This window comes from Ovis aries, chromosome 15 (genome assembly GCF_016772045.2).
Source record: "Ovis aries strain OAR_USU_Benz2616 breed Rambouillet chromosome 15, ARS-UI_Ramb_v3.0, whole genome shotgun sequence".
NCBI lineage: Eukaryota > Metazoa > Chordata > Mammalia > Artiodactyla > Bovidae > Ovis > Ovis aries.
The window spans coordinates 44,010,808-44,036,837 of NC_056068.1; the positions used below are offsets into that span (position 1 = coordinate 44,010,808).

A 26,030-nucleotide genomic window follows, 5' to 3' on the forward strand; every position below is an offset into this window, starting at 1 on the left:
CCTGGAATGGCTCACAAAGCTCAGGAAAGCATTTCCTGTCATTTACCAGTTTGCGCTAAGGATATGATAAAGGATACGGATGAGCAGGTGGATGAAGAAGCACGTAGGGTGAGGTCTGTAGGGTCCCGAGCACAGCAGCTTCCATCCTGTGGAGCTGGCATGCATCGCCCTCCTAATATGTGAACATGCTCACCAGCCCAGAGCTCATCGAATCTTGCTCAGGACTCTGTATAGAGCTTCATCACTAGCCACCTCCCAGCCTTTCCTGGAGGTCAGTGGGTGAGGCAGAAAGTTCTGACCATCTAATCATAAGGTCTTTCTGGTGACCAGCCCCAGCCTGAGGCTATCTAGGGCCCCCACCCTAAGTCACCTCATTAGTATAAACTCAGAGGGACTCAGTAGGGACTCCTTATGAATAACAAAAGATACTCCCATTACCCAGGAAATTCCAAGGTGTAGGGGAGTTCAGTGCCAGGAACCTGAGACAAAGACAAAGATATATTACTGTTATATCTACTCAATCCGTTCAGTTCAGTCACTCAGTCCTGCCTGACTCTGTGACCCCATGGACTGCAGCACATCAGGCTTCCCTGTCCATCACCAACTCCCAGAGCTTGCTCAAACTCATGTCCATTGAGCTGGTGATGCCATCCAACCATCTCATCCTCTGTTGTCCCCTTCTGCTGCCTTCAGTCTTTCCCAGCAACAGGATCTTTTCCAATAAGTCTGTTCTTCACATCAGGTAGCCCGAAGTATTGGAGCTTCAGCTTCAGCATCAGTCCTTCCAATGAATATTCAGGACTGATTTCCTTTAGCATTGACTGGTTTGATCTCCATGCAGTCCAAGGGACTCTCGAGTTCTCCAACACCACAGTTCAAAAGCATCAATTCTTTGGTGCTTAGCCTGTTTTATGTTCCAACTCTCACATCCATACATGACTGCTGGAAAAACCATAGCTTTGACTAGATGGACGTTTGTCAGCAAACTAATGTCTCTGCTTTTTAATATGTTGTCTAGGTTGGTCATAGCTTTTCTTCCAAGGAGCAAATGTCTTTTAATTTCATGGCTGCAGTCATTATCTGCAGTGATTTTTCAGTCCAAGAAAATAAAGTCTGTCACTGTTTCCATTGTTTCCCCATCTATTTGCCATGAAGTGATGGGACTGAATGCCATGATCTTAGTTTTTTGAATGTTGAGTTTTAAGCCAGCTTTTTCACTCTCCTCTTTCACTTTCATCAGGAGGCTCTTTAGTTCCTCTTCACTTTCTGCCATAAGGGTGGTGTCATCTGCATATGTGAAGTTACTGATATTTCTCCCAGCAATCCTGATTCCAGCTTGTGCTTCATCCAGCCTGGCATTTCTCATGATGTACTCTGTATATAAGTTAAATAAACAGGGTGGCAATATATAACCTTGACGTGCTCCTTTCCCAATTTGGAGGATAATTGGAGGGGATAAAACTAGGGGCAGAAAAAGACCAGGCATGACGTAGGAGGGAAGTGTTCCTTGTTTTGAGTTTTATAGGATGACCACTCCCTACCTTCTCCAGCCTCAGACTGCCCTCTGCTTCTTCCTGCAGTTCCCTTCCTTCCAAGAGTCATTCTGGGCCTGTGGTTGGGTGGGGTGGAGACAGGGGACTAGATGGTCAGACTGGAGGCAGTTGAAGTCCTGGAAAGAAATGGTGGAGGGTGTGGCTAGAGCTGTGCCCTTGGGAATGTGAGGGCTCCTCTGAAGTCTCCTGGTGGTCAAGATCTTGCCTAGAGCATTTCTACTACCAGTAGCAAGGCTTGAGTTTCCAGAGTTGAGCCCCAGGGAAGGCAGACAGAGTCCTCAACTGCAAGCCTGTCCTTATCCACTTTTGTCCCGGAGGTTCCTGCTGACCCTGCCCAGCTTTGGCCTGAGGCTCCCTGCACACGTGCTCCCAGCACACGTGGCTGCCCCATGATTGGACCAAGCATCTGGCTTTCCAGCCTTCAAAGGAGTGAGCTGAAGCCCTTGGCCTGAGGCAGGCGGGAGCACACCAGGGCAGGGGAGCAGCAAGTCCAGCCCAACCAGCTATCCACTTCCCAGCTCCCAGAATCTCATTTAATTGGTCTGTAAAGTGTTTCCTGGCCTTCACAGCTCTGGGCCTGTTTCCTCTCTCACGCTGTCTTCCATGAAAGCTCCTGGACTTCCCTGGTGATCTAGTGCTTAAGAATTCGCCTGCTAATGCAGGGGACATGGGTTCAATCACTGGTTCAGGAAGATCCCACATGCCGTAGGGCAGCTAAGCCCGTGCTTCGCAGCTACTGAGCCTGGGCTTCCTAGAGCCCATGCTCTGCAGCAAGAGAAGCCACCACAGTGAGAAGCCTGTGCATCACAACTAGAGAGTAGCCCTCCACTTGCCGTAACTAGAGAAAACCCAAGTGCAGCAATGAAGTGCAGCCAAAAATAAAATTAAAAATTAAAAAAAAAAAAAAAACCTCCTGATTCTGGGAAAGAGCCAAGTCCCTCTACCCTTATCCATGTCTAATGCAGCCCACCTCCTGATTATGTGAGAGTATGACTGGCCTGAGAAGATCAGAACCTGTGTCTGAGGGCACTTCCATGGTGAGCCGAGTGTAAGGCCCTGGCTCTGCAGTGAGCTGTTCCTCAGGGCCTCTGTGCAGCACCGCTCCTGCCTGGCCTAGGGAGCCACCCAGACCATTCCACCCTGGCTGCACTCTCCCCATGGCCCACATTCCAGATGCCCTGCCTTCCCTTCCGGGGTAAAGGCTTCAGATTCCCTTCCCCAAGAAGAGAGAAACCCCAAGAGCATCAGTCCAGGCCCCAGATTCAGGGGTGGCTAGGTGCACCCTGCCACAGTGGGCCTGGCTCCCTCTGCTGACCACAAGCTTCATCTTCTTGAATCACCTTCTCAGATTAGCCACAAGGGGCGCTGCCCTGGCCTGGGCACTGTACTCTCTCCCTCTAGCAGTTTTCATTTGACCCCAAGGCGGCCTAGTCACCTTCCTTCCTGGCCTTTGTGGCCTGGATCTGAGCTGGTACACCCCACCTAGGGGAGACTCTCAGGCCCTGAGAGAGGGTAGCACTCCTTTCTGAACCTTGGCTGGGGACCTGGAGGACCTCACTCCAATCCAAGTCGCCTATGCTGTCACTTGTCCCTAATGTAGGACAAGCTCAGGGTATGGAACAGGGACCCCCCTCCCTGAGTGTGTTGTTTGTGGGTGGGATGATAGCCTCAGAGGATGGAGAAATTTCAACAGAGAGCTCTAGGGAGATAAAACACAAGTGTAGGCGTGGACACACTCAGGGAGTCAGAGGAGAGTGATACACCAGTATGGTCTGAGCTGCCTAGGGAGCAGGGCTGGAAAGAGAAGGCACAATCAGATTTCTGAATGGGAGTACTGAGGAGGGAGCTGGTAGGGGTGGGGAGGGTGATCTGAAGCCCTTCCCTATGGAGTAGCTGTTATGAGACAGGATGATCACGGCTGAGGGCTGGCTGGACCCCTCTCCTGACCCCAGCATTTACTTTTTATGAACTGTTTTCTCTTGTTCTGAAAGGAACATTTGTTTTGTTGTTTGTTTTGCTTTCCTTTATAACAGCTTTACTGAGAATAATTTGAATGCCACAAAATTAACCTTTTAAAAATGTGCGTTTCAGTGTATTTAGAGTGATGCAGCCATCACCATTATCTAATTCAAGAACATTTCATCACCCGAAAAAGAAGCTCCATATCCATTAGCAGCCACTCCCCATTCCCCTCCTCTCTGGCAACCACTGATTTACTTTCTGTCTCTAAGGATTTGCCTATTCTGGATATTTCATACAAATGGAATCAGACAAGTGGTGGCCTTTGTGGCTGACTTCTTTCCTATCGTAATGTTCCCAAGAGTCATCCATGTTGTTGCATATCTCAATACTTCATTTCTTTTCATGGCCAAATAATATTCCATTATCTGTATATATCACATTTTATTTATCCATACATCAGTTGATGGGCATTTGAATTGTTTTTACTTTTTAGCTATTGTGAATTATGCTACCATGAACATTCATATACAAGTTTTTGTGTGGACATATGTTTTCATTTTTCTTGGGTATATATTTAGGAGTAGAATTGCTGAGTCATATGGTAATTCTATGTTTAGGGATATTTGTTTTTGACTTTAAATAAATAGTACAAGAATGTTGAGAAGATAAACCATCCTTGGCTGTCTGAGCTTTGGGAAAGGAGGTTGCCTGCAGCCTAGTGCCCTGGGCAGTCCTTTTCACCTGCTGGCTTCAGTTTTCTGATCAGTGAAGTGGGATTTCTTATGGATCTTTGCTCACTTTGAGAGCTGTTGTTAGTAATTACTACTTACATAGCGTGTCTAGGATTGCAAAACACTCCTCTTGCTTTAGCTGCTTTGCTCCTTTGGCCATGCAGTTTGGGTATTATTACTCGAATTCTGTTGATGGAAATGCTGAAGCTCAGAGAGTCTGAAGGACTTGACTGAGTTTACATTGTGGATTCATGGCAGAACCTGAACTTGAACCTAGACTCATCAGGGTCCAGGTCCCTGGCCTGAACTCCCGTCTTGCCTGTGTCTCTGGGCACAGCAGGGTGTTATGAGAGGGAGATCCTTGTCTGAGCAGCCATCATGTTCTCATCCCCATCCTGCGTGCTGGAAAGTCAGGCCCCAGACGTGGCAAGACGTGGGCTCTAAGGCAAAATGCTACACTAGGATTTGTCAAGAGTCCACTTTTTAGCTGTGTGACTTTGGATAAATTACTCCACCTCTCTGAGCCTCAATTTCCCCATCCACCAAACTGAAGCAGTAATTACTCAGAGCACTGGAAGGAGAATGTGGTAAGATGTATAGGAAATGCCAAGCACGATGTGAGGCAGGTGCTACAACACCTGAGGGGGGCTTGGGGAGGGTGCGGAGTGCTGTGGGACCTTTGAGGAGAAATGGGTAGATTCTGGGCTGTTCAGAGCTGGTGTTGGGGAGGAGACATCCCTTGGGCTGGCCAGGAAGCTGTGAGGAGGTGCGCTTTGCCAGCGTTCTCCAGCCTGGGGCTGCCAGAAAGCAGGAGGGGTTTCCAGGGGTCTCACCCAAACCTCCCATCTCCAGGAGAGCTTGTAGACAGGCCCTGCTGCACCTCAGCCCTCACCCCCAGCCTCGCCCATGATGCCTGAGACGGGGGCTTGCATGACTGCCTTAGTTAGCCCGAATGGTAATAAAACACTTTAAATTTATTGTGACATTTGGATTTAATTAAAAAGTACACACTTAGGGAAGTAGAACATAATGGGGAGAGAGGCAGGGTGGCTTTTCCCCTCCTTTCTTCCCCAAACTAATTAGCGTTGTATTTTAAATTGTTTATGTGCCGCTAATCATTGTAATAAATCATTTATACTGAAAAAGACACAGTCGGCTGTGCCCGCCGCGCGGGTTCCGCTCGCCAGGCTCTATCGCGAACAAATTGATCTGGAAGTGAATTTATTAACCACTGGGGAAGAAATCATTAGTGCTTTCTCTAAACATTCCCCAGGTACGCTTTATTGCCGCAGTTTATGCTGTAACTAAAAGGAGCATTACCCAGGCCCATGTTGTAATTTCCTTGCAGAGCCAGCAGCCCACTCCCAAGACAAGGGGTGGGAGGGGTTGGGGCATTCCTGCCTCCTCGCCTGCAAGTGGTCTGGTGACCCCAGCCCTTCTGCAGGGCTGCTCATTCCAGAAGGGGGCTGCCCTTCTGGTGCCTCTCAGTGGAAGAGGCTCACAGTTGCTTGTGTTTATGTCTCTTTCAGTGTGGCTTCCAGTTGAGGGCTCAGCCTCAGGTTTGGAGGGGCAGGGGCGGTGAGTCACTGAGGTCAGACAGGCTTGTGGACCAGCTTCCCCACCCAGAGATGGAACGCATCAGTGGTGGGCTGATCGTCTGCTTGGAGGAACAAATATGCCTGAGCAGGGCCCCAGGCAGGGCAAGGGCTGCTAGGAGCCTACTCTGCCTGCAAGTATCCCCAAGGCTCTCCTCCTGTGGGCCTAGGGGCCTCCTCCCAAGTTTGGCTGGAGCAGTCTGTTCTGCTTGGCTTCCACCTGAGGCCCGCTGTCCCGTGATTCCCATCCCCTTCCAGAGCAGGGCCAGGATGGTGCTCAGCACGCCCTACCTGGCCTGACGGGTGGCAGGCAGGATGACTGTCAGCTTTCTGGCTGCAGACCCCATGCCTCAGTGCAGCCTGCGGCCACCCCGGCCTTCCCAGCAGTCCAGCTACCTAGTCATGCTTTCTCTCCCTTTGCTCTGGGAGGCTTCAGACTGCTCTCACTGCCCAGGGCCTGCACGCCCAGGCCCGCACAGCAGGCTTCCTCCCACCAGGTTTCTGGAAGGGAAATTCACTTCTGAACCAACACCTTCTCCCTGGGAACCCATGGCTGGTCTGAGTTACAAATGTCTGAGATACAAATTCCTGCCTGTCTGACTCACTGCTCATGTTCTTAGCAGCTCCCTCCACTGGGGCCCCACGAGCCTCCTCAGCCAGGTTTGGGGTTTGTGGGGATCTGGCTCATGTGGGCCTTGCCTTCACTTCTTTTCACCAAGGTCTGCAAAGGAGGGAGGAGCAGCCCCATAGCCTTCAACAGGAGGCCCCAGGGTGGCACCTCAGGCAGGCACCCAGGGGCCGTGCTGGGGCTACTGGCACCTAAGAGGCTTCTCCCACTTCTGGGGTCTCCCTCCCAGCCTCCTCACCCTCCCCTCCCTCACCCAGCCTGGGGGCTAGCAGATGGGCCCTGGCTGTTCCAAGAAGCAAGCAGGACCCAGCAGCTGGCTAGGCCAAGCCTGCCTGGAGGGTCCCCTCGTGGCATCTAGAGAACACATTTAAAAGTTTGAATTCAAAATTGATTTTGAAGGGCCCTAATCTCCGATCCCCTGGCGCTCACGGTGTGTCTGCAGCTCCTGCCAGACTCTCGTTTTCTGGTTCAGCGCGTTGGTGCTCGCGTCTCTGATGCTGTGAAATTGAGACTCGTCTGAGAGTCCATGCCCTCCTCCTCCTCTGTGGAGATTGCAGGCCCCTTGGGAGCCCTGTTTCATTAGATGGGTGATGCGGGCTTTGCCGGTGCCCAGGGAGCAGCTGAGTTGCCTTCTGGGGAATTCAGCTTCCAGATGTTTCCCCACTAGTACCCACAATTATGCAGCTCCAAGCAGCATCCTGCCAAGTGACTGGGGGCTGGTTGCAACAGACCAGGATGGGCTGGGGCTTGGGGGAGCTACGGATAGAGAGAGGCTTGGACCTGGGGGTTTTCTGTAGCAAACTTCAGGGGCTTTTTCCTCCTACTGCCCTCCAGAGGTTCAGAGTAGGCAGGGAGGGAGGAGTGGTTATATCTTTAAGCTCAAAGGACCCTCAAGAGGGGAGCTGTGGGAATGTGTGCCAGGGGAGGGGTGCCCCGGCCGCAAACGCAAAGGGAAAGACTGAACTGCCAAGATTACACAGATGCCTGAGCTCCAGGCCTCTACACGAGAGTTGGGAGTATTTACTCAAGAGACTTGCAATACAGGAGACTCAGGTTCAAGCCCTGGGTTGGGGAAGATCCCCTGCAGAAGGGAGTGGCAACCCATTCCAGTATTCTTGCCTGAAGAATTCCATGGACTGAGGAGCCTGGTGAGCTATAGTCCGTGGGGTCACAAAGAGTCACTTTCACTTTCAGATGCACTGAGGAGGGGAGGGGGGCTTCATTCCTCATGGGTCTGCAGGGCTGAAGGACAGGATTGCTGCTCCTTTATCTAAAAGGTAGAGGGTTTATATTGGATTGGCAAAAAAGTTCATTTGATTTTTCCTTAAGATTATATGGAAAAACCCGAAGGAACTTTTTTGGCCAATCCAATGTTTGCACAAGAGCAGTCATTTCTCAGCTGGAGCCCTGGGGTGGGCCTATTCAAATTCCAGAGAGTGGCAGGCCAGGCACTGCTGCAGTTGCATCTGTGTTTGTTTCTTTTAGCTACATAGCTCCAGGTATATGATTCAGGACAGCACCAAGCTTGATGAAAGCACCCATCTCTGGGGATCCTGCCTATCTGCATCAGCCCACTTGGCCCAGCAGACTCTGGTCAGTAATATCTGGATAGATTCTGTTCAGTCTCTGCATTCATTGACTGAACTGATGGTTTAAAAGTGATCACCGTGGGGTTCAGTGCTGGAGACACAGTGGTGAATAAGACAGAACCCCCAGAGTAGGTCTTCATGGCACTTACATTCTTATGATAAGAGACCAGGCATTTTTCTTAGGTAAAATCACAAAAAAGTAAAAACAATTACAAATTGTGGTGAAAACTCAGAAGGAAATGACCAAGGAGTCATTTAAATAAGGAAAGCAAGAGATCAAGGCTGACCTGTCTAAGCAGATAACATTTAAGCTGAAGCCAAAAGATGAGAAGGAGTCAACCAACCTCATGAAGTAGCGGGAAGGGTGTTCTGGCAAGGGGGAAACAGCAGGTGCAAAGGCCCTGAGGCAGGAGGGGGATCTGGACTCTGGCTAAAGCTCGTTGGGGGTTGGGGAGCAGAGACCAGACCACACAAGGACATCATGGGTTTGATGAAAAGTGTGGGTGATATTCCCAGCCCCCTGGAAGTTAAGGAAGGGTTTCAAGCTGAGCAGAGACCTGACCTACTTTGTTTTGAAAGATTTCTCCAGCTGCTATTTAAAGTTGCATTGTAGATACGAACAGAGGAAGAAGCTGGTCAGGGGCTTAGGTAGTAGTGTGGTGAAAGATGGTGGTGGCTCTGGAAGTGGAACGAAGTAGGTGAGATGGGATATAGACCAAGCAGGGGAGAGGAATGAAGATGATGGAAGATCTGAGGATGACTGAGTTTCTACCCTGACCACCAGGATGGATGATGGTGTTAGGACTGTGAACGGAAGCCTGGGTAAGGGTACAGGTTTGAGGGAGGAGATCTAGAGCCCTATTTTGGATCTGTTGCCTCCTAGATGTGTCTGGAGCTTCCCAAAGATGAGAAGAGAAGGCCTTCACCAATGCTGGAAGGGCACGCACTGAAGATAAATATGCAGTTAACTTAGGCATCATTCCCCACGACAACCTCCAAAGAGAACGTGCAGCTTCTGATGTTTCAAAGTGCCCCGAGATTCTGTCTGCAGCTGCTCCCATGTCTCGGTGCTCCCCTTCAAGTCCTCTACTGGGTTCCCTAAAGCTGTTGCCCGACAGCAGGCCATGCTGGGTCCGGCTTACCTCAGCAGCGAGGACCCATGTGGTGGTATCTCCCCCCACTGGAAGGTCCCCGCGGGCTCAGGCTTCCAGACGCACCATACCTCAGGAGGTTTGCCTCCACCAGAACCTGCTGCAGAAGTGCCAGCTGCTTTCAGATTCCAGCACAGAAAGTGGCACCCTGGGGACCAGGGGCCCATCCTGCCCTGGTGCGTCCCTGCAAGCGGTGTTTCAGAGCCGCCTTCTTTCGGCCAGGCCTAGGTCGGGTCCAAGCAGAAGTTCACTTTCCCCGTCGCTTAGGAAAACAATGATGCAATGCTGCCTCTGGAGAGAGCAGGGAGGGGGTGGGGCACTTCCTGGCCAGCAGCCTGGGTCCAAAGCCCTGCTCGGCCACTCATAGGTCGCCTTGGGCAGGATTCTGGTTTCCCTGACCTTGGGGTCATGAGGAGGATGAGCATTAAGGAGTCTAAAGCGTTTGGCTGTAGTAGGCATTCATTGTGGAGTGTTATCGTGAGGTCAGGCGCACCCACCGTGGCTGCAGATGTTTGGGATAGGGCTGGACAGTGCTTTCCTTCGGCCTCTACTGTGGTGGTCTGTGGACACCAGGAGAAACTTGGCACTTTAGAGAAGGCAACTGTTGCTGGACCCCTTTATATTTCTTACCCAGGCCCCTCTCCAGGCCCCGCTTCCCCAGTCATCTCATTCACATGAAGCTTCTGACTATTGACTGAGGCTCCCCCAACCCTTGTAGCTCTGGGTCTGGAGCTGCCAGCTGTCTGTCCTCTCACAGCTCAGCCCTCCCTAGTGAAGCTTCTTTGTCTTTCTTAAGGCCGCAGTGCAAACATCTCAGCCCTGCCTCCGCACAGCCTTTCTGCTCCCTTCCCAGCCACTGAATCATCTCTGTCCTTAGATTCCAGTCCACATCCCCTTGCTGGCCCGGCCAGAAGCCCTGTCTACATCCCATACCAGCCACAGCTTCTGAAGGACCAGCATGTGAGAAGCCTGTGACACACCAGAGCCTGGAGACAGTGCCCTGCCCGTCACTCCTCCTGCTCTTAGTCCAGACCCTGCTCTAAGCTTGCCCCCAGAGTCCCACCCTAGACTTGCCCATGTTCAGGCTGCACAGGAGAACCCAGAAGCTGCTCCAGCAAACCTTCTTCACCTGGGCTGTTCAGGGAGGCCATGGGGTGTGTGCAGGGGTGAGAACTTGATCCTGGGAATTTGGCAGGCTGGGGCTCCAATCCTTGCCCTCCCACCTTCCAGCTGTTTGACCTTGGGTAACAGCCTGAACCTCTCTGGGCCTCTGTTGAGTGCGTTAATCATTTAGTGCCTCAAGGTAAAAATGAGGATTCACTGAGACAAGAGGTAGTGAATGGTGAGTAAATGGTGGGTTTTATGAAAAGACATATAAAGTCCCAACTGAGGGGCCTTCTTAGTTTTTTGTTGTTGCTGAGGTATAATGTGCAGTAAAAGGCCCAAGTCTCAACTGCTCAGTGAAGTTTTCCGTATGTGTGCACCCATTCACACACCACCAGGATCAGTATAAAGGACATTTTCAGGCCTTCAGCGGGCTTCCTCACATCTCCTGGCGGGTGATGGTGCACGCCATCATTCTGACATTGATCACCATGGGTCGGCTTTCTGTTTGGGAAGTTCACACATATAGAATGATACAGTGTGCCTCTCTGTCTTGCTTCTTTTGTGCCGCATTATACTGTCTGATTCATCCATGTTGTTGTGTATATTGGGGATTCATTCTTTTTCATGGCTGTGTACTATTCCATTGTATGATCATAGCATGATTTAGTATCCATTTTACTGTTGATGGACATCTGTGCAGTCTCCAGTTTGGAGCTATTGAGAACCACTGGGAACATCCTTGTGAGTCTCTTTCGGTGGACATAAACTCTCACTCTTTGGGTGCATACCTAGGAAGAGAATTGTTGGGTCATCAGATGTACGTAAGTTTTCTTAGCTGACTTTTTAAAGCTACTTTGTTAAATGTTGTTATAAGCATTTCGTGTCCATTATCTAATTTGATACTCTAAATAATCCTTTAAAGTAGGCTGTCCTCATTTAGCAGGTGAATATATTGAGCCTGGGCTGGGGAGTGATGGAGTCAGCTGAGTCCATCTCTCTGTGTGGACCACTGTCAGGGTCTACACGGCCTTCCTCTCCTCCAGAGTCAAAGGGGCCAGTCCCCCCACCGCACTGTCCAGCATCCCAGGAGCCAATCCCCCACCACAGGGAGTTGGAGGTCACTGGAGCCTGACATCCCTTCCTCATTGAATCCAGCACACAGCCACCTGCCTGCAAGGGGGTGTGTGCACAGAGGTGGTAATGAGTGTGCTCTAGGTGGCTGTAGCTGCGTGCTTCCACAGTTGTTCTCATTGGCCTTTGAGTCCAAATGAGTAGGAAATGCTATTAGTTCAGGCCTTGCCTGGCGCATGGCAAGGCCCTGGGATAAGAGTGCAGTGAGACGAGAAATTGTGGAGATAAAACTGGTGTGAAATGGAGGCCTTCGCACAAGGCTGGATGTGTCCGTGTGAAATGAAGTTACTTCTGAGAAAACGAGATTTAAAGAGATTCTGCAGAATTAGATTACACTTTCAAATTTCCTTATTAAACGGGATTGATGCTGAGGAGGGGCCCCCGGCTGGCTGTGTTTGGGATCCTACGTTGCAGTTCCAGGCCCAGGTGTGGACGCTGCTGGGTACAGACACCTTGCAGGTGGCAGGGACCCAGACCCTACCCTCTGGCAGCTGACATGGGTATGATGATTGTAGACTGATCACTTCTGGATAATTTCAGCCACTTCATGTGGGTCCATGTGGGCAAAACCTCAGGGCTCATGCACTTCCATTTCTTGGGGAACGTGGTATTGAGGACAGAGCACCAGGCTTCTTCTTGTGGGTTTTGTTCAAATCAGAGCTTGATTTTGAGCTACGATCCACTTTTTGGATATGTTGTGGGTTATTTTTAATATAATTTTATTTATTTATGGCTGTGCTGGGTCTTCACTGGTGCACAAGGGCTTTCCATGGTTGTGGGGAGTGGGGGCTACCCTTGGGGGCTCTGGAGCATGCAGATTTTAGTAGTTGTGGCACACGGGCTTAATTGCTCCACAGCATGTAGAATCTTCCTGGTCCAGGAATCGAACCCACGTCCTCTGCATTGGCAGGTGGATTCTTATCCACTGCGCCACCTGGGAAGTCCTGATACGTTGTTTTTTTAAAAGACAGTTAACAATCATATGACCACTCAAGTATATGTGTGTATATTTACGTGACACCCGTGCGTGCATGTGCTTGGATGCAGGGGCGGGCATGTCTTTTCATGTGATTTACTGAGTACCTACTAATGCTCACGCTGTGCGGGAGCCTGGAATAAAGTTGTTCCGGGGAGAATAAGCAGATACGGCCCTGCCTCTTATGGACCTAGTTTGCAAGTGTGCGATTACATGTACGTGTGACAGTATGTGTGCAGCTATGTATGCTTGTAGGTGTGACCTGCATCTGTGTACCTTCTGTGTCTCCTGACCTCTGTGATGTCTGCCTCCTGGGTCTGCTAGCACCTCCAGGTGAGCAGTGCCCAGCCCGACATCAGAGCAGATGAATCCTGAAGACAGGCTGCTGGGCTTCAAATCCCAGCTCTGTATGACCTATGACAAGTCACAACCTTTCCAGTGCCTCCGTTTTCCCATTGTTAAAATGGAAATCATTTTCATCTTCAAGGGCATTTGTTAGTTTCTGTGAGGAGAGGTGCACTTAATGCCAGATGTTATCCTACATGCCCCTGAGGACATCCTGGAAGTACATGCTAGAGTCCTTCCCACCATGCAGGTGGGGAGACCAACAGGAGCTTGAGAGACGCAATGACTTATCCAAGATCAAGACCAGGGCTCTGTACAGGAGACCAGACAGGGGCTGGTCCGTGGAGTCCCTGCTCCGTCGGCCCGCTGCAGGAGTGGGTGCCCCACACCACCAACAGAGCCGAGGACAAGTTCAGGGGAGGCAAAGGCGTCAACAGCGGACAGGAATGGGGTCCAGGTGGTGTGTAAAAAAATAATAAAATGAAAATAATCAGGGTACCATCTCATAAGGCAGTGGGAGGCAAGCACTGCTAAGTATTCAATCATAGATATCTCCCTGCAGAATACCTTGAGCCCCCAGGAGAGTCCAGCCCTGGCTCCCTGCCTGCCCCTCGAGTGAGAAAGGGAGGCCCAGTGCTGAGTTGGACAGCTGTGTTGTGCTGTGTGAACGCGGTTTGGAACATTGCCCTGAGGCACGTGGGGCAATGACGAGAAATCCCAAACCCACACCTGCCTGTGTCCCAGGCCTCCCAGAGCACCCAGCGAGACTTGCCCTGAGCTGTCACCCCTTGAGCTGCCACAGCCCCCGACTGGTCCCTGAAGCTGCCTGTCAGATAGACGCGGCCGATCTCCTGTACATGTTTGCAGTGGCCACTAGACAATCCTTTGGGTAAGGCTCGACTCTAGTCAGGGCCTGTATGACTTTAACCATGGTGGCATGTTCAAATCAAGTGATTCTCCTCCAAATGTGTCCATCACGGGTTGTAGGGCCCTGAGATGGAGCCGTGACTAATGTCATTCTTCCCCACGTGCTGAATGGGCTGACACTAATCGGGGCTAACTCCGGACTGCCAGGTTCGGTTAGTCCAGAGCACTTCACATGGATTAGCTCCTGGATTCCTCACCGAAACTCTAGGAGTGCTATTCTCATATTCGTTTTATAACAAAGAAGCACAGAGCAGTTAAGGTCATATAGTCAAAGGTGTCAGATAAAACCAAATTGAAGGAAACTCCGTAATAACTGGCCTGTACTCTTCAAAGATGCTAGTGTCTTGAAACACAAAGAAGGGCTTAGGAATTCTTCCAGATTCAAGTAGACTGAACTTGACGACTGAATGAAATGCATGACTTTTATTTTGCCATAAAAGATATTATTGGGGGAACTGATGAAATCTGAATGGATGGATAACAGTATTAGATCAGTGGTAATTTTCTGGTTTTGATCATTGTACTGGAGTCATGTGAGAGACTGTCCTTTCTATTAGGAAATCACACCAAAGTTTTAAGGGGTTCAGGGGCTTCATTACTGAAACCAGCTCTCAACTGAGTCAGGAGAAGAATTATAGGAAGGGAAGGAGGTAGCGGCATAGATAAACAGGGAAGGATAAAGTAAATATGGTTTAAAAAGTTTATATTTAGAGGTTTGGGGTAAAGAATATACAGGACTTCTTTCTGTTCTTGCAAAACCTGGAAGTTTGAAGTGGTGACAAGATAAAAAGTTAAAGAGCAAGAAAACAAGTGTCAGAACGGGGAAGACTTCCCAGGGTGCATGTTAGCAATATAGAGGCTCCTATTTGTCAGTCGCAGCCAGTGGCCAGACTCTGGGCTGTGGCTTCCTATGCAGAACCTTATTCTGTCATCACCATGACCTGGTGGAAGGAAACTGGCTTGGCCCCATTTCACAGATGACAGTTGGAAAGGTGAAGCGATTTGCACCAGGCCCTCCGGTGACTTGGGACAGTTCCAAGACTGGAAAGTAGGCTTTCTGAGTTCAGGGTCTAGGCTCTTAGCCTCAGTTCCACCGTTGACCCTGACCTCTGGGAAAGAGTGGGGTGGGCAGGACCAGGCATTTTTCTTCCTGGAGCAATGGTGAAAGGAAGGCTCTGGGGCAGAAGCAGATGAACTCCATTTGCAGGATGGAAAGGGAATATTATTCCTGGATTCTGCAGGGAGCGGAACCAGCAGTGCCAGGCAGTGGAGGGGGCCTCAAATACCAGGTGGAGCTGGGTGGTGGCCACAGTGGCTTCCAGCAGGGGAGCCACAGAGCATAACATGGAGTGACCGGGACTGAATGGGGTTGGCATTCTGGGGAGGAGGACCGGCCCTTGAGATCACTAGGAGCGGAGAGAGTGCTCCACAGCTGGGCTTAGCCTGCTCTCCAAACTGGAGGCATGGGTGGGCCCAGGAGCCGGTGGCCTTGGCACTTTGGAAATGTCCGATCTGAGGGGCAGGCTGGCCGGGGGTAGGTGGCAAGAGTTGCTGAGGACTTGGGTGTGGCCTGACAGACCACTCTGTGGGGTGTGGGAAGAGCTGAATGACCTCTGGCAGTCCCTCCTGGTCACCCGGACTGTCTGGCTTTCCCCCAGATTAAAGAGCTGAGGGTTAGTGTCTGGCAGCCGGATGAGTCAGACTGGGAGCCTGCCTTCTTCCTGCATCAGCCCGCCCAGGGATTCAGTCCGACCAGGGTAGGGATAGGGTAAGGGTTGGGCTCATCTCCCCTCAAATATCCCCCTGCACACCCCAAGATTTGGGGGAACACTCAAGCTGAGTGCATTAGTTTATTTTGCTGGGTCCCGTGTGTGTGTGTCAGCATGAGCCTGTACACGTGTGCAGGGGCAAACACCATCCATTGTAAAATATCAGTGTTTTCATGGGTGAGTAGTAATTACTGGGTAATGCTTTAAAACCTTTCCTGAAGGAGCGCAAAGCTGTTTTTTTTCTAAAGTCAGGAGTACATTAAAAGGATTACCATGTAGATTTGATTTTTAGATAACACTAAAATGGATCCCAAATGGACTTCAGCAAAAGGATGCTATCTCCTTAATGGAAAGTGCATGGCCCGAGGCTCAGCTCCCAGAGCCGGGCAGGGGAGGGAGGGAGGGAAGAGGTGTCTGCAGGGCCGACTGGCAGGCTGGAAGGGGGCTGGGGAGGCAGGACAGGGAGGAAGAGCCCAGACCCTCTGGGGAGCATCTTGCTCTATCTGGGGAAAAAGGGACCATAGATGTCCTCCTTAAAGCCCTTTCACCTTGCCAGGGGTGTTTTCAAGTCTCCTGGACCAGCCCAGGGAGAGCAAATAGCGTGAGTGTTCCCTAAGGAAGGGAGAGGTGAGTCAGACTTCTCCCAGGACCTCAGACTTTCTAGGCAGAGAAAGCACAAGGTCCCCGGATGCTCTGGGACCTCCTTGGCCAGGCTGACCCTAGTGTTCCGTGTCTCAGTGGACATCAGACACTAACAGGAGCCACATGGCTTCTTAAGAGTTCTCCAGGGCCCAGAAAGCAGTGTCCATATAAGCAGCCTGCCTGGAGCAGGGCGTTCAGGCCATACAGAGCCCCCACCTTATGCCAGGTTGGGGACCTGGGGCAGCATGTAGGTTCACTCCCTATAACATCCCTGGGTCCTCTAGGTGCCCCATCTCAGCGGCGATAGAATTACCAGCTACCATGTGGTCTATAGCCCTGCAGGCTTAGCCTTTCCAGGAGTCAAGCCAGATGGAATATGGAGCAGGACAGATACTCCTATTGCTGAGATCCCACTTCATTTGGGGGTATAACTTAGTGGGCCAGATATATTCCCTGAGTAAGGAAGTTCCAGCCACCCCCAAACCCCCCAGCAGTGAAAGCACAAGTGTAGAGCCCCTGAAGGGCCCAGCATGTCTGGGAAGGGAGCCAGGCCTGCTGCCAGCCCAGGGGAACAAGGGTAAAATCAGCCTTAGGGAGGCTGGATAGAGGCTTCGCCTGGGGTTTTCCAAGCTGGAATTTATATGCATAGCTATGCTGGCTGGCTATCCCTCCACAGGCCCCAGGGACAGTTTTGCCCCCGGGAGCCCCCAGACCTTCCCACACCCAGCTCTTTGAATCCTTCCCGCATTTGCTCCCTGTAGGCCAGGCCTTGGAAAGGTCCCCTGGGCCCCTCTTAGCTTGCGGGCGTGTCTGCTCCCCAGCCAGCCTCTCTGGGCTCCTCAGAGCTCTGTGACCGGGCTGGCCCCTGTCAGTGGAGACACAGGCAGTCCTGAGGACGCAGCCAACCTGAGCTCCATCACTCTCTCAGACCAATTAACCTTTAGAGCTGCATTAAGGAAATGAGGCAGCGGACTTCCCAGCTAAACAGATGGGCCCTGCGGGGACTGGGGGAGGAAGGAGCGAGCCCAGCACAGGAAGCCTGGTTGGCCTCCACACTGCCCTCGCCTGTCTTGCTGATCCTGGGTTCTCCAGGGCCGCCCCCTCTCCCAGAGGAGGCAGCGAGGCGGAGAAGAGCACAGGAGGGACGCAGGACCCCAGAGGCCAACTTGATGCGGGGCTTACATGAGCAGTTTGGCTTGTCTGGGTCTTAGTTTCCCCACCTGTGGAATGAGAGCATTTGCCTATAAGAAGTCCGGGAGCCCCTCTGACCAGACATCTGTGGACTCTGAGACTGAGGTCCTTTGGAAGCTACTTCTCTCCTGAAGCCTTAGGAAGGGTCACCCTTGGAAGAAGGAAGGGAATGGTTGGGGTGGGGGGTGCAGTGAGGGGGAGGGCGGAGAGGAGGGGTGCCCTGGGACTAGAACTGAACCCAGAGCCTGGAGAGTACGCAGGTCCTTTGGAGAAGATGGGCCCAGGAAGAGGGAGCCTTCAGGGGCTTGTTGGAAAACCGAGGGGGCAGGAAGGAGTTGGGCTCTTTCCTCCAGAGGCGACTCCTCAGCCCAGCAGTGCCCTGGTCAGGGAAGGAACACCCTCTACCCCCACCACCCCTGTGAGGGGCTCTTAGACTAGTGTCACAGGCAACCCCGCTGTCCAGCCTGTCTCTGAGACTCCCCGCACTTCCATCCAAGCCTGGAATTCACCACACCCGAGCCGCAGGGCTCTGCATGGGTGTCCAGGTCCCCTGGAGACATCCACCCCCACCTCCTTCTCAACCTCCCCTCCCTGTGGCCTCAGGGCTGGGGCCCTGGGAGCGTGCCTCTGTGCACATACAAGCTCACGCCTGCATGCAGTGCCAGTGTGCGAGTGAATGCACTCGCTTGCTGCTGGGTGGTCTGCCCCTCCCTCCAGGCAAGGCCATGCTGAGCTTCCTGTCCTCTGTACTCACCACTTTTTTGTGTGCTGGGAAGCTCATATGGGCCCTGGGAGCCGGCCAGAGTCTCCAAGTCTTACTTTGGTAGGACGAGCAAGGATCAGAGGCACTGAAACTCCCCTTCAGGCTAGGGCAGGTAGGAAGTTTGAATCTAGCTAGAAACATTCCTGGGGGCTGCCCAGGTGGCCCAGCGTGAATCAGCCTGCCAGTTCAGGAGATGCAAGAGACACAGGTTTGATCCCTGGGTCTGGAAGTTCCACTGGAACAGGAAATAGCAACCCACTCTAGTATTCTTGCCTGGAGAATCCCATGGACAGGGGAGCCTGGCGGGCTACAGTCCACGGGGTCACAGAATTGGAGCCGACTTAGCACCTGAGCAGGCACACATGCAGAAACATTCCTAGGGAGACCAGCAACGAGGCCAGCGCCCACTGTCACCCCAACACCAGCCAGGAGCTCCAGAGCTCCTGTGCCCCCAGCAGTATCACAGGAGCACTCCACTTTCTTCTTGAGACCCCCACAACCACGAGGCTTTAGTCTGATGTGTCCGGTTAAAATAAAAAGCACACTGCAGTGTGAGGATGTCCTGAGGTGGCAAACAGATCTAGTGGAACCCAAGCCCATGATGAGCTTCTCAGGGCTGCTGGAAGCGCTGATGAAATGGGGCCGCCTGAGGAGGCCTCGGGTGTAGGTGGGTCACACAGCACAGGGCACAGTGGCTGGATGGAGGGGGGTGACTCAGGGGGGCTGGGCCCTGGGGCTGATTGTGTGCCTGCAGCCGAGCAGACTTGGGGCTCCTGCAGCTTCTGGAGGGACCTTCATGGGCCAGGGGAGGAGGCTGTGCCTTGCAGCCCCACAGCGCGGGACCCAAGGCCAGGAGAGGTGGTTGCCAAGGAGACGGGGAGGGATCCTGGGAGGGGGCAGCAGAAAGAAGCAGAGGGACATGTCCTGAGCCACAGCGCCCACCATGTCCATCTGTCTGTCTGTCCGCAGGTGTGCCGATGCTCTCCGTCCAGCCCAAAGGGAAGCAGAAGGGCTGCGCGGGCTGCAACCGCAAGATCAAGGACCGCTACCTGCTGAAGGCGCTGGACCAGTACTGGCACGAGGACTGCCTCAAGTGCGCCTGCTGCGACTGCCGCCTGGGCGAGGTGGGCTCCACGCTCTACACCAAGGCCAACCTCATCCTGTGCCGGCGCGACTACCTGAGGTGGGCGGCCTCCCCCACCCCTCACGCACCCCGGCCCTGCCGCCCCGAGAGCCCCCTTCTCCACACTGGCCCTGCTCTGCCCTGCTTCAGCCCCCACACCCAGTCTACGCACATCCTGCCCCCTGCCCCCGCCCCTGGGACTCAGTGCCCAGCACTCGTCCAGGGAGGGCATGTCTCTAACCATCGGGCATCCAAGAGGAGCCTCCCAAGGGCACCAATATGGTTCTGCCTCTGCTTTTGCCAGGCGCTTCTGACCCACCCTGTCCCTGGAATCGAGGAAGGGATGCGGTGAAGGAGCTTCCAGGAGCAAGTAGGGAAGTTCCAACTTCCCTGGGCCCCCTGGCCTGCTGGTTTCCTCCTCAATATCCCCAGGGCCCAGCTCCCCATCCTCCAGGTGGGCCCTGGGATTAGACACCCCCATGCCTGCAGAATCTGGTAGGTAGTCAGACCCTGGAAGAGCCACTGATGTTGGAGCTTAAAAACCTGGGTTTAAACTAGTTCTGAGCCTCTTTTCCCAACCTCAGTTTACTCCTCTATAGATAGTGAAAATACCAACACTTCCCCACCTTGCATTCCTCAGAGTTCCAACCCACCCTTCCCCTACAACCTGGATCCTATTCCCTGGGGCTGCTTCCCCCAGTTATCCCTCCCTTAGGCCATCTATGACATCAGCAAGGCTGGAAGGAGTCCACCAAGCAGGGGCCTTGGCTTAGACCCAGCATCTGCATTTGGCTCCCATGTAGGCTGCTGGGTGGTGGCTGGGCCTTGCGGGGAAGGAAGGCCCATCGCATTAATTAGTAGGTCGTGGCCAGGGTTTCTTGGGGGCTCCTTCTGCTCAGAACTGGGCTTGTTGCGGAGGAGGGTACGATTATCAGCAGAGGCTCCCCTACTTACCCAAAGAGCCTAAGATTTACCTGCCTCCACCTTCTGCCTTTGCAGGAGGTTTTGTTTTGTTTTTGTTTTTTTTTCAAGTGGTGCTATAAACCAAGATGTGTGACTCAGCCTGGGGCTGGAGGAGAGATGCTGAGGCCAAGAGGAGGGGTTAGGCACTGGGGACTCACCCCTTGGCAACCTGGAAGCTGCCTCTAAGTCTGGAGGTTTAGGACATCACCTGGGGGCTAACCCAGCCAGGCTGAGGGGAGATGGCAGACCAGCTGACCTGGCCAGGGGTGGTCACAGTGCAGGAGGGGATCATCTATAAGGTCAATGCATCCACAAGCACCCTGGGCCCCGCCAGCTATTGGAGCCTGAAGATATTTTCCTGCGCTCTGGCAGAGGCCCAGGAATGACTCTGAGGCCACGTGGGCCAGTAGGCCAGGGGGCCTGTGGGGCTTCCTTGAGTTGCTCAGTCCCAGAGAATGTCTGCCCAGAACCTGCCCCTCTGCAGTGACTTCTCATTGGACTGGTGGCCAGAAAGGCCCCTCTTGGCGGGCAGATGTTGTGGCCCAGCCTTTGTCTGCCTTAATCTGAGCCACCAGGCAGCTCAGGCTGATGAATAATGGAGCTACGCTCATCTGCAGGCGCCTGAGCTTGAGCTGGACAAATCAGGGATTAGAGGGCCTCCCGCTTGCCTCTCGGTCCCTTGCCTCACTTGGGGCCTGGCTGGCACATACCCCTGGAATGTCCAGTCAAGGGCAGGCCTGAATGGGGAGGAAGTGAGTTCCCTGTCCTTAGAGCTTTGCAATCAGCAGCCAAGAGGAGGGGTGCCTGCCCCAAAGAGGTGTTGTGCCAGATGTCCTTGAAACTTCCTTTTGGCATCAGTCCTGTTTTAGAAGCATCTTTAAACAGGATCATCTAGTCCAGCATCCCTATTTTAAAGAAGGGTAAACTGAGGCTCAAGGGAGTTAGGCAAGTCACACCATGAGTCAGTAGCAGAAAAAGACTACCCCATAGTGGTGTTGTCAGGATTTAGTGACTTGGTCTTTGAAGAGCCCCTAGGATAGCACCTGGCATATAGCAAATGTTATGTAGGCATTCACTAAAGGAGCTGTGGCTAAGAGGTTACAGTTTTCACAAGCCTGTGAAGGCTATGTTTCAGTCCCCATTTTACAGTTGAAATAAATCAGGCTCAGAGAAACTCAATGACTTGCTTAAGGACACACAGCCCATGACTGGCAGACTGTATCTAAGTTCAAGCTTGTATAAGCCTGGAATCCTTGCTCAGGGCCCAGCCTACTTACTGTTCTGGTAGCCCCAGGTGCTTGAGGGACCCCAGTGGGAGCCCTCATTGTCAGCGAAGCCAGGGGACAGGCAGTATCAACCAACTCCTGAGTCCCCACAGGCTCCTACCTGAGTGACTGTGTCAATTTCTCTGAAGCCTGCTCTCTTAGCCGAAGTTAGACACTGTCATCTGTGCTTCTTCCCTCTGGCCCGGGCCTGCCTGCTGAACTACAGGGGTAGGGGGCAGGTGGGCCCCCAAGTCAAGGCAACTCCCCTGCCCCCCACAGCTCCCCACAGGCCCCTGAGCCCTCTGCACCCTTCCCTCTGCAGGCTCTTCGGCACCACAGGAAACTGCGCCGCTTGCAGCAAGCTGATTCCAGCCTTTGAGATGGTGATGCGGGCCCGGGACAACGTCTATCACCTCGACTGCTTTGCCTGCCAGCTCTGCAACCAGAGGTGAGTGCTGGTCCGTACCAGACCCAACACACTCAGCAGACCCTAGCTGACACCTGCTGCCACAGACCAGGAGTGCCGTAGAGGCACGCACGCAAGCGCGGGTTCTGTGTGCATGTTGTAAGTATGTACATGCATGTGCGTGTTTTATGTATGCCTGAGCCCTCCAGCCAAATGTGTGTGCTCTAATAGCATGTGTACTCGTGTGGGGTTCATCTCTGTGCAAGCGGAATGGACGGGGCTGTGCATGAGCTGTGTGTACGTTGTGTGTTGTGTCCATGACTGTATTTTTAAATGTCCGTGTACCAGGCGGGTCTGTGTGTGTTGTATGTGTGTGATGGGTGAGTATGCCTGTGCATGTGTGTTTTAAAGGTATGTGCACCGGAGCCCTGTGTGTGTGTGTCCTGTGCCCTGTGTGCTACATGCAGATACACGCATGGACATTCTAGTGAGAAGAGTTTCCCAGACCTGACCAGTGAAATACCCCTGGGGAACTCTCACTCATTCCTGTGATTCTGGTTCCAGCCCAGCCTTCTTTCTGGTCTTTTGGCCCCTGCTCTGTGCCCTGCCCCCCTGCCCTGTGGGAGACCCTAAAAGCCCTTTGCTCAGGAGCCCCAAAGTTAGGAAAGAGCTCATACAAATGCTTCCAGAGGTTAAGGTCCAGGGGGACCTGCAGGGAACACTGGTTTGTCTGGGGCTATGCCCAGACCCACTGCCAGGGGGGGCTCGGTGAAGTTGCAGCGCCACCTGGTGGTTGAAGCAGGATTGCCTGGGACCGGGCCTGTGACCTTCGGGTCCCACTCAAGGCGTCTGACCCCCGGGGACATCTTTGGGGGAAGGGCTGAATCCTCCAGTGCTTGAGGAGGACTGGGAGAGGCAGGGCGTTCTTTAGGTTAGAGGGAAGATGTTGGGACAGGGTCACCTCTTCCCGGAAACTCACAGATTCTGTTTAGAAGACGAGTGCCCGTCACTGAGCCATCTCCTTAAGGTGGGTGGGGAACAGAGGGTTGGAAAAGTCGGCCATTTAATCCCTGCTTCTTTCTCCACCTCTGCCTCTCTCTTTCCCTCTCCTCTCTTGGTCTCTTCCTATCTCTTTGTCCATCTCTCTTTCTCCCTCTCTTGGGCGTCATTTCTACACCTTCCCACCAAGCCCACCGCTGCCCCCACCCCACGAGAGAGCTGGCTGTGGAAGCCTCTGGCCTGGGCTGTGGGCCTGGCCGAGGGCTGGGCTCACCCAGGGTGACTGGCTGGGTTTGCTTGGGGCTTTCTGGGATCCTGTCTGGAAAGCTCAAGGCACAGACTCCCCAGGACCTCACTGTCCCCATGTCCTCCTGTGCCGGTGGGGTCCTGTCTGGAGCTCCTACCATACGCTGGGACCCCACATGGCCTCTCTCTCCTGCTTGGATTTTCCAGATTTTGTGTGGGAGACAAATTCTTCCTGAAGAACAACATGATCTTGTGTCAGATGGACTATGAGGAGGGGCAGCTCAACGGCACCTTTGACTCCCACGTTCAGTAACGCCCGGCACCTGGCCTCCAGGCCCGTCTGTCTGTCCATCCACCCGCCTGTCCACCCGCCTGGCCGGCCAGCCGCTCTCCTGCCGATCAGAACTCCTCCATCCTCGATGGGAGGGACGGCCCTCCCTCCGCCGCTGCCCGTCTGTGTGTGACCCCTCCTGGGGCCAGGCTGGGCCTGTACAGTCTGTCTTCTGTATATAAATGGGAACATTTATTTTATGAGAAATGTAATGCGATTTTATTACTGGCGTGGATTAAACTTATGAATGTTTCCGGGGAGGTTACTCTGCATTGATCACATGACTGACACAGACCTGGGGGACCCTCCCCTCAGCTTGGGAGTAAAACAAGGCCCTCCCTCAGTTCTTGGCAGGGTGGAGGGCCCTAGAGCAGGACGTGGGGGCCCTAGCGTGTGCTGTTGTTGGGCAAGGGAGTTCCAGGTGGGCCTTATGGAGAAAAGCTGGAGGGGAAGGGACAACCCCCAGTACCCCCCAACCAGAAGCAGGAGCTAGGCTGTCCACCCCCCACCCTCTGGCAACCATATACCCTGGCCCCCAAATGAAAACTTCCCTTCCCTGGGATCCTGTGTTACATCCCCCCCATACTGCTCAGTCAGGGACCCAGCTCTGATCTACCTCCATGCTAAGACCCCAAATCCCAGGCTCCCTGCCATGGGACCACAATCCTGAAACCTCTCTTCACCTTCAGGGGGACAAGCAGCATTCGCTGTCTCTTCTTTACAGCCTGGGTCTTGGCATTTTGCTCCTCTGGGTGAGAGAGAAAATCCTGTTTCTCTGTAACTCAACCCACGCAGGCTGGAGGTTTTCATTCATTCAGTCGGCAAACCTTAATCCGCTCTGTCTCAGCCCTGTGCTGCCAGTACCAGACACGAGGATGAATCACGGATCGGACACAGTCCGTGCCCTTGAGGACCAAGGGGAAAGCCAAGAAAACAAACAGATCACATCAAAGTGAGGACCAATGCCATGGGGAGACCCGGGACAGGCCCGTTTCCTCCAGCAGACACAGGACCGTTGGTGATGACTCCAGAGTCAGACAGACAAGTCAACACCACACAGACAGATACGTGTGCTGACAAGAAGAGATGGACACACACATAGGTGGGTGTGTCGGCAGAGAGAGGTAGGGACAGCCAGGTAGCTGGCAGGAACTCAGACCAGAAGGCAGCCAGACAACCAGTGGCCGAGTGGGGCCACAGCTGGAGCCACATGGCTCCAAGCACACGGCCTGGGGCTGAAAAGGCATCACCTTTCCAGTATTAAAGAGAGAGGTTCCTTGGATCCAAAGCCGAAACAGAGAAGGCTGAATGGACAGCCTTCTCCAACCATCAGGACACTCACTCCCCCTTCCCCAGGGACTGTTTTTATCCTGGCCACAGACCAGAGCCCAGATGAAGTCAGCCCACAGCTTCAAGCTCTGCCTACTCTTGGACAAGGGACTTGTTGCCTGGATGGAGCGGGGGCTGCACTGTGACCTCATGTCACCCGCCCCAAGGCCTGCTTCTTCCCTGGAGTGACGTGGGAGGACACCTGGGCTCTTAGGGGCACTTGGAGGAGGTTGTGTCTCTAAGATATGATTTTGTGGCCAGTGACCCAGTCCACAGGAAGGGATTGCTACGGCCAAGGATCTTGGGGTAAGAGTTCTCCTCTTTGGGTCTCCCACCTTCTGTGAAGGAGCTGCATCCATGTATATGAGAGAGAAGAGAGGCTGAAGGGGGAGTGAGTCTGGTGAGACCAGGAGCTGTCATCCATATGTGACTATGTGAGACTGTGAATGGATCTGAGAGCATGAACTAGAGGCTGAAGTCCGTAGTGAGGGATTTTTCTTGCTCAACATGAGCAAGTAAATTATTTCTCTGGACTGTAGCAGAATCCCCAGTGCCAGACCCTCCCTGGCCCCTGAGGTCTAGGATGGCTGTGCCCACCCCCAAGAACCCAACTCCTGACTTCGGAGTTTGCCACAGATAAAGTTGTAATGCAAGTTAATTGCATGGTTATCGAGAAATAACGGAGCCACTCGAATGCAGTTTCTGGGCAATTACAGTTGTTTCCAACAGAGTTACCATATTGCAGCCATGAAATAATGTGTCATTTTGCAGTAATTATGTAATTAACTTGTCTCACACTCTAGGTTGCACAACAATTAATTCATTCACAATGAGATTGACTCAAAAGTCAGGCAGCTAGGCTCTGAAAGCCCCTAAGAGCAGAGCCGGCCTCCTAAGGTGACCCCAGCCCCACTCTGCCCGACGCAGACCTTGCCAGGATGCTTCTCCAGCCTAACGTGGTGTGGAAAGCTCCAAGTCCAGCATCGTGACTCCACGGACCTCTGTCTCACTGTCCTCCTCCAGGAAATGGAGATGATCTGCTTCCTGGGACAGCCACAAGGCTGAGATCCACACTGTGAAGTGCTGTGCTTACATGAGCTGGGGTCACCATCCTGGACATCATGAAGTCCTGAGTAGGAGACCCTTAGCCCAGGAAGACCCATAGCAGTTCACAGCTGCCCCCACGAAGAGGCCACACAAGGCCTTGCCTCCGCAGCTGTAGAACCAATAGGTGGGGAGGAGAGCGAGTCAGAGAGGGGTCCAATCTCTCTAGCATTCCAGCTAGGGCTGGAATGGCTACTGGGAGCC

General features: G+C 53.0%; 1 protein-coding gene across 2 annotated transcripts in view; it reads left to right on the forward strand.

Annotated features, from left to right (window-relative positions):
* Positions 1–23,645, forward strand: part of LMO1 (LIM domain only 1) — a 41,650-nt gene extending 18,005 nt beyond the window's left edge. For both annotated transcript variants that reach the window (XM_015101044.3, XM_012095820.5), the window contains exons 2-4: positions 19,030–19,243; positions 21,734–21,859; positions 23,270–23,645. In XM_015101044.3, coding sequence (XP_014956530.1) covers positions 19,030–19,243; positions 21,734–21,859; positions 23,270–23,375 — 446 coding nt within the window. In that variant the 3' untranslated portion in view covers positions 23,376–23,645. The remainder of the gene's footprint in view (positions 1–19,029; positions 19,244–21,733; positions 21,860–23,269) is intronic.
* The last annotated feature ends 2,385 nt before the right edge of the window (positions 23,646–26,030 follow it).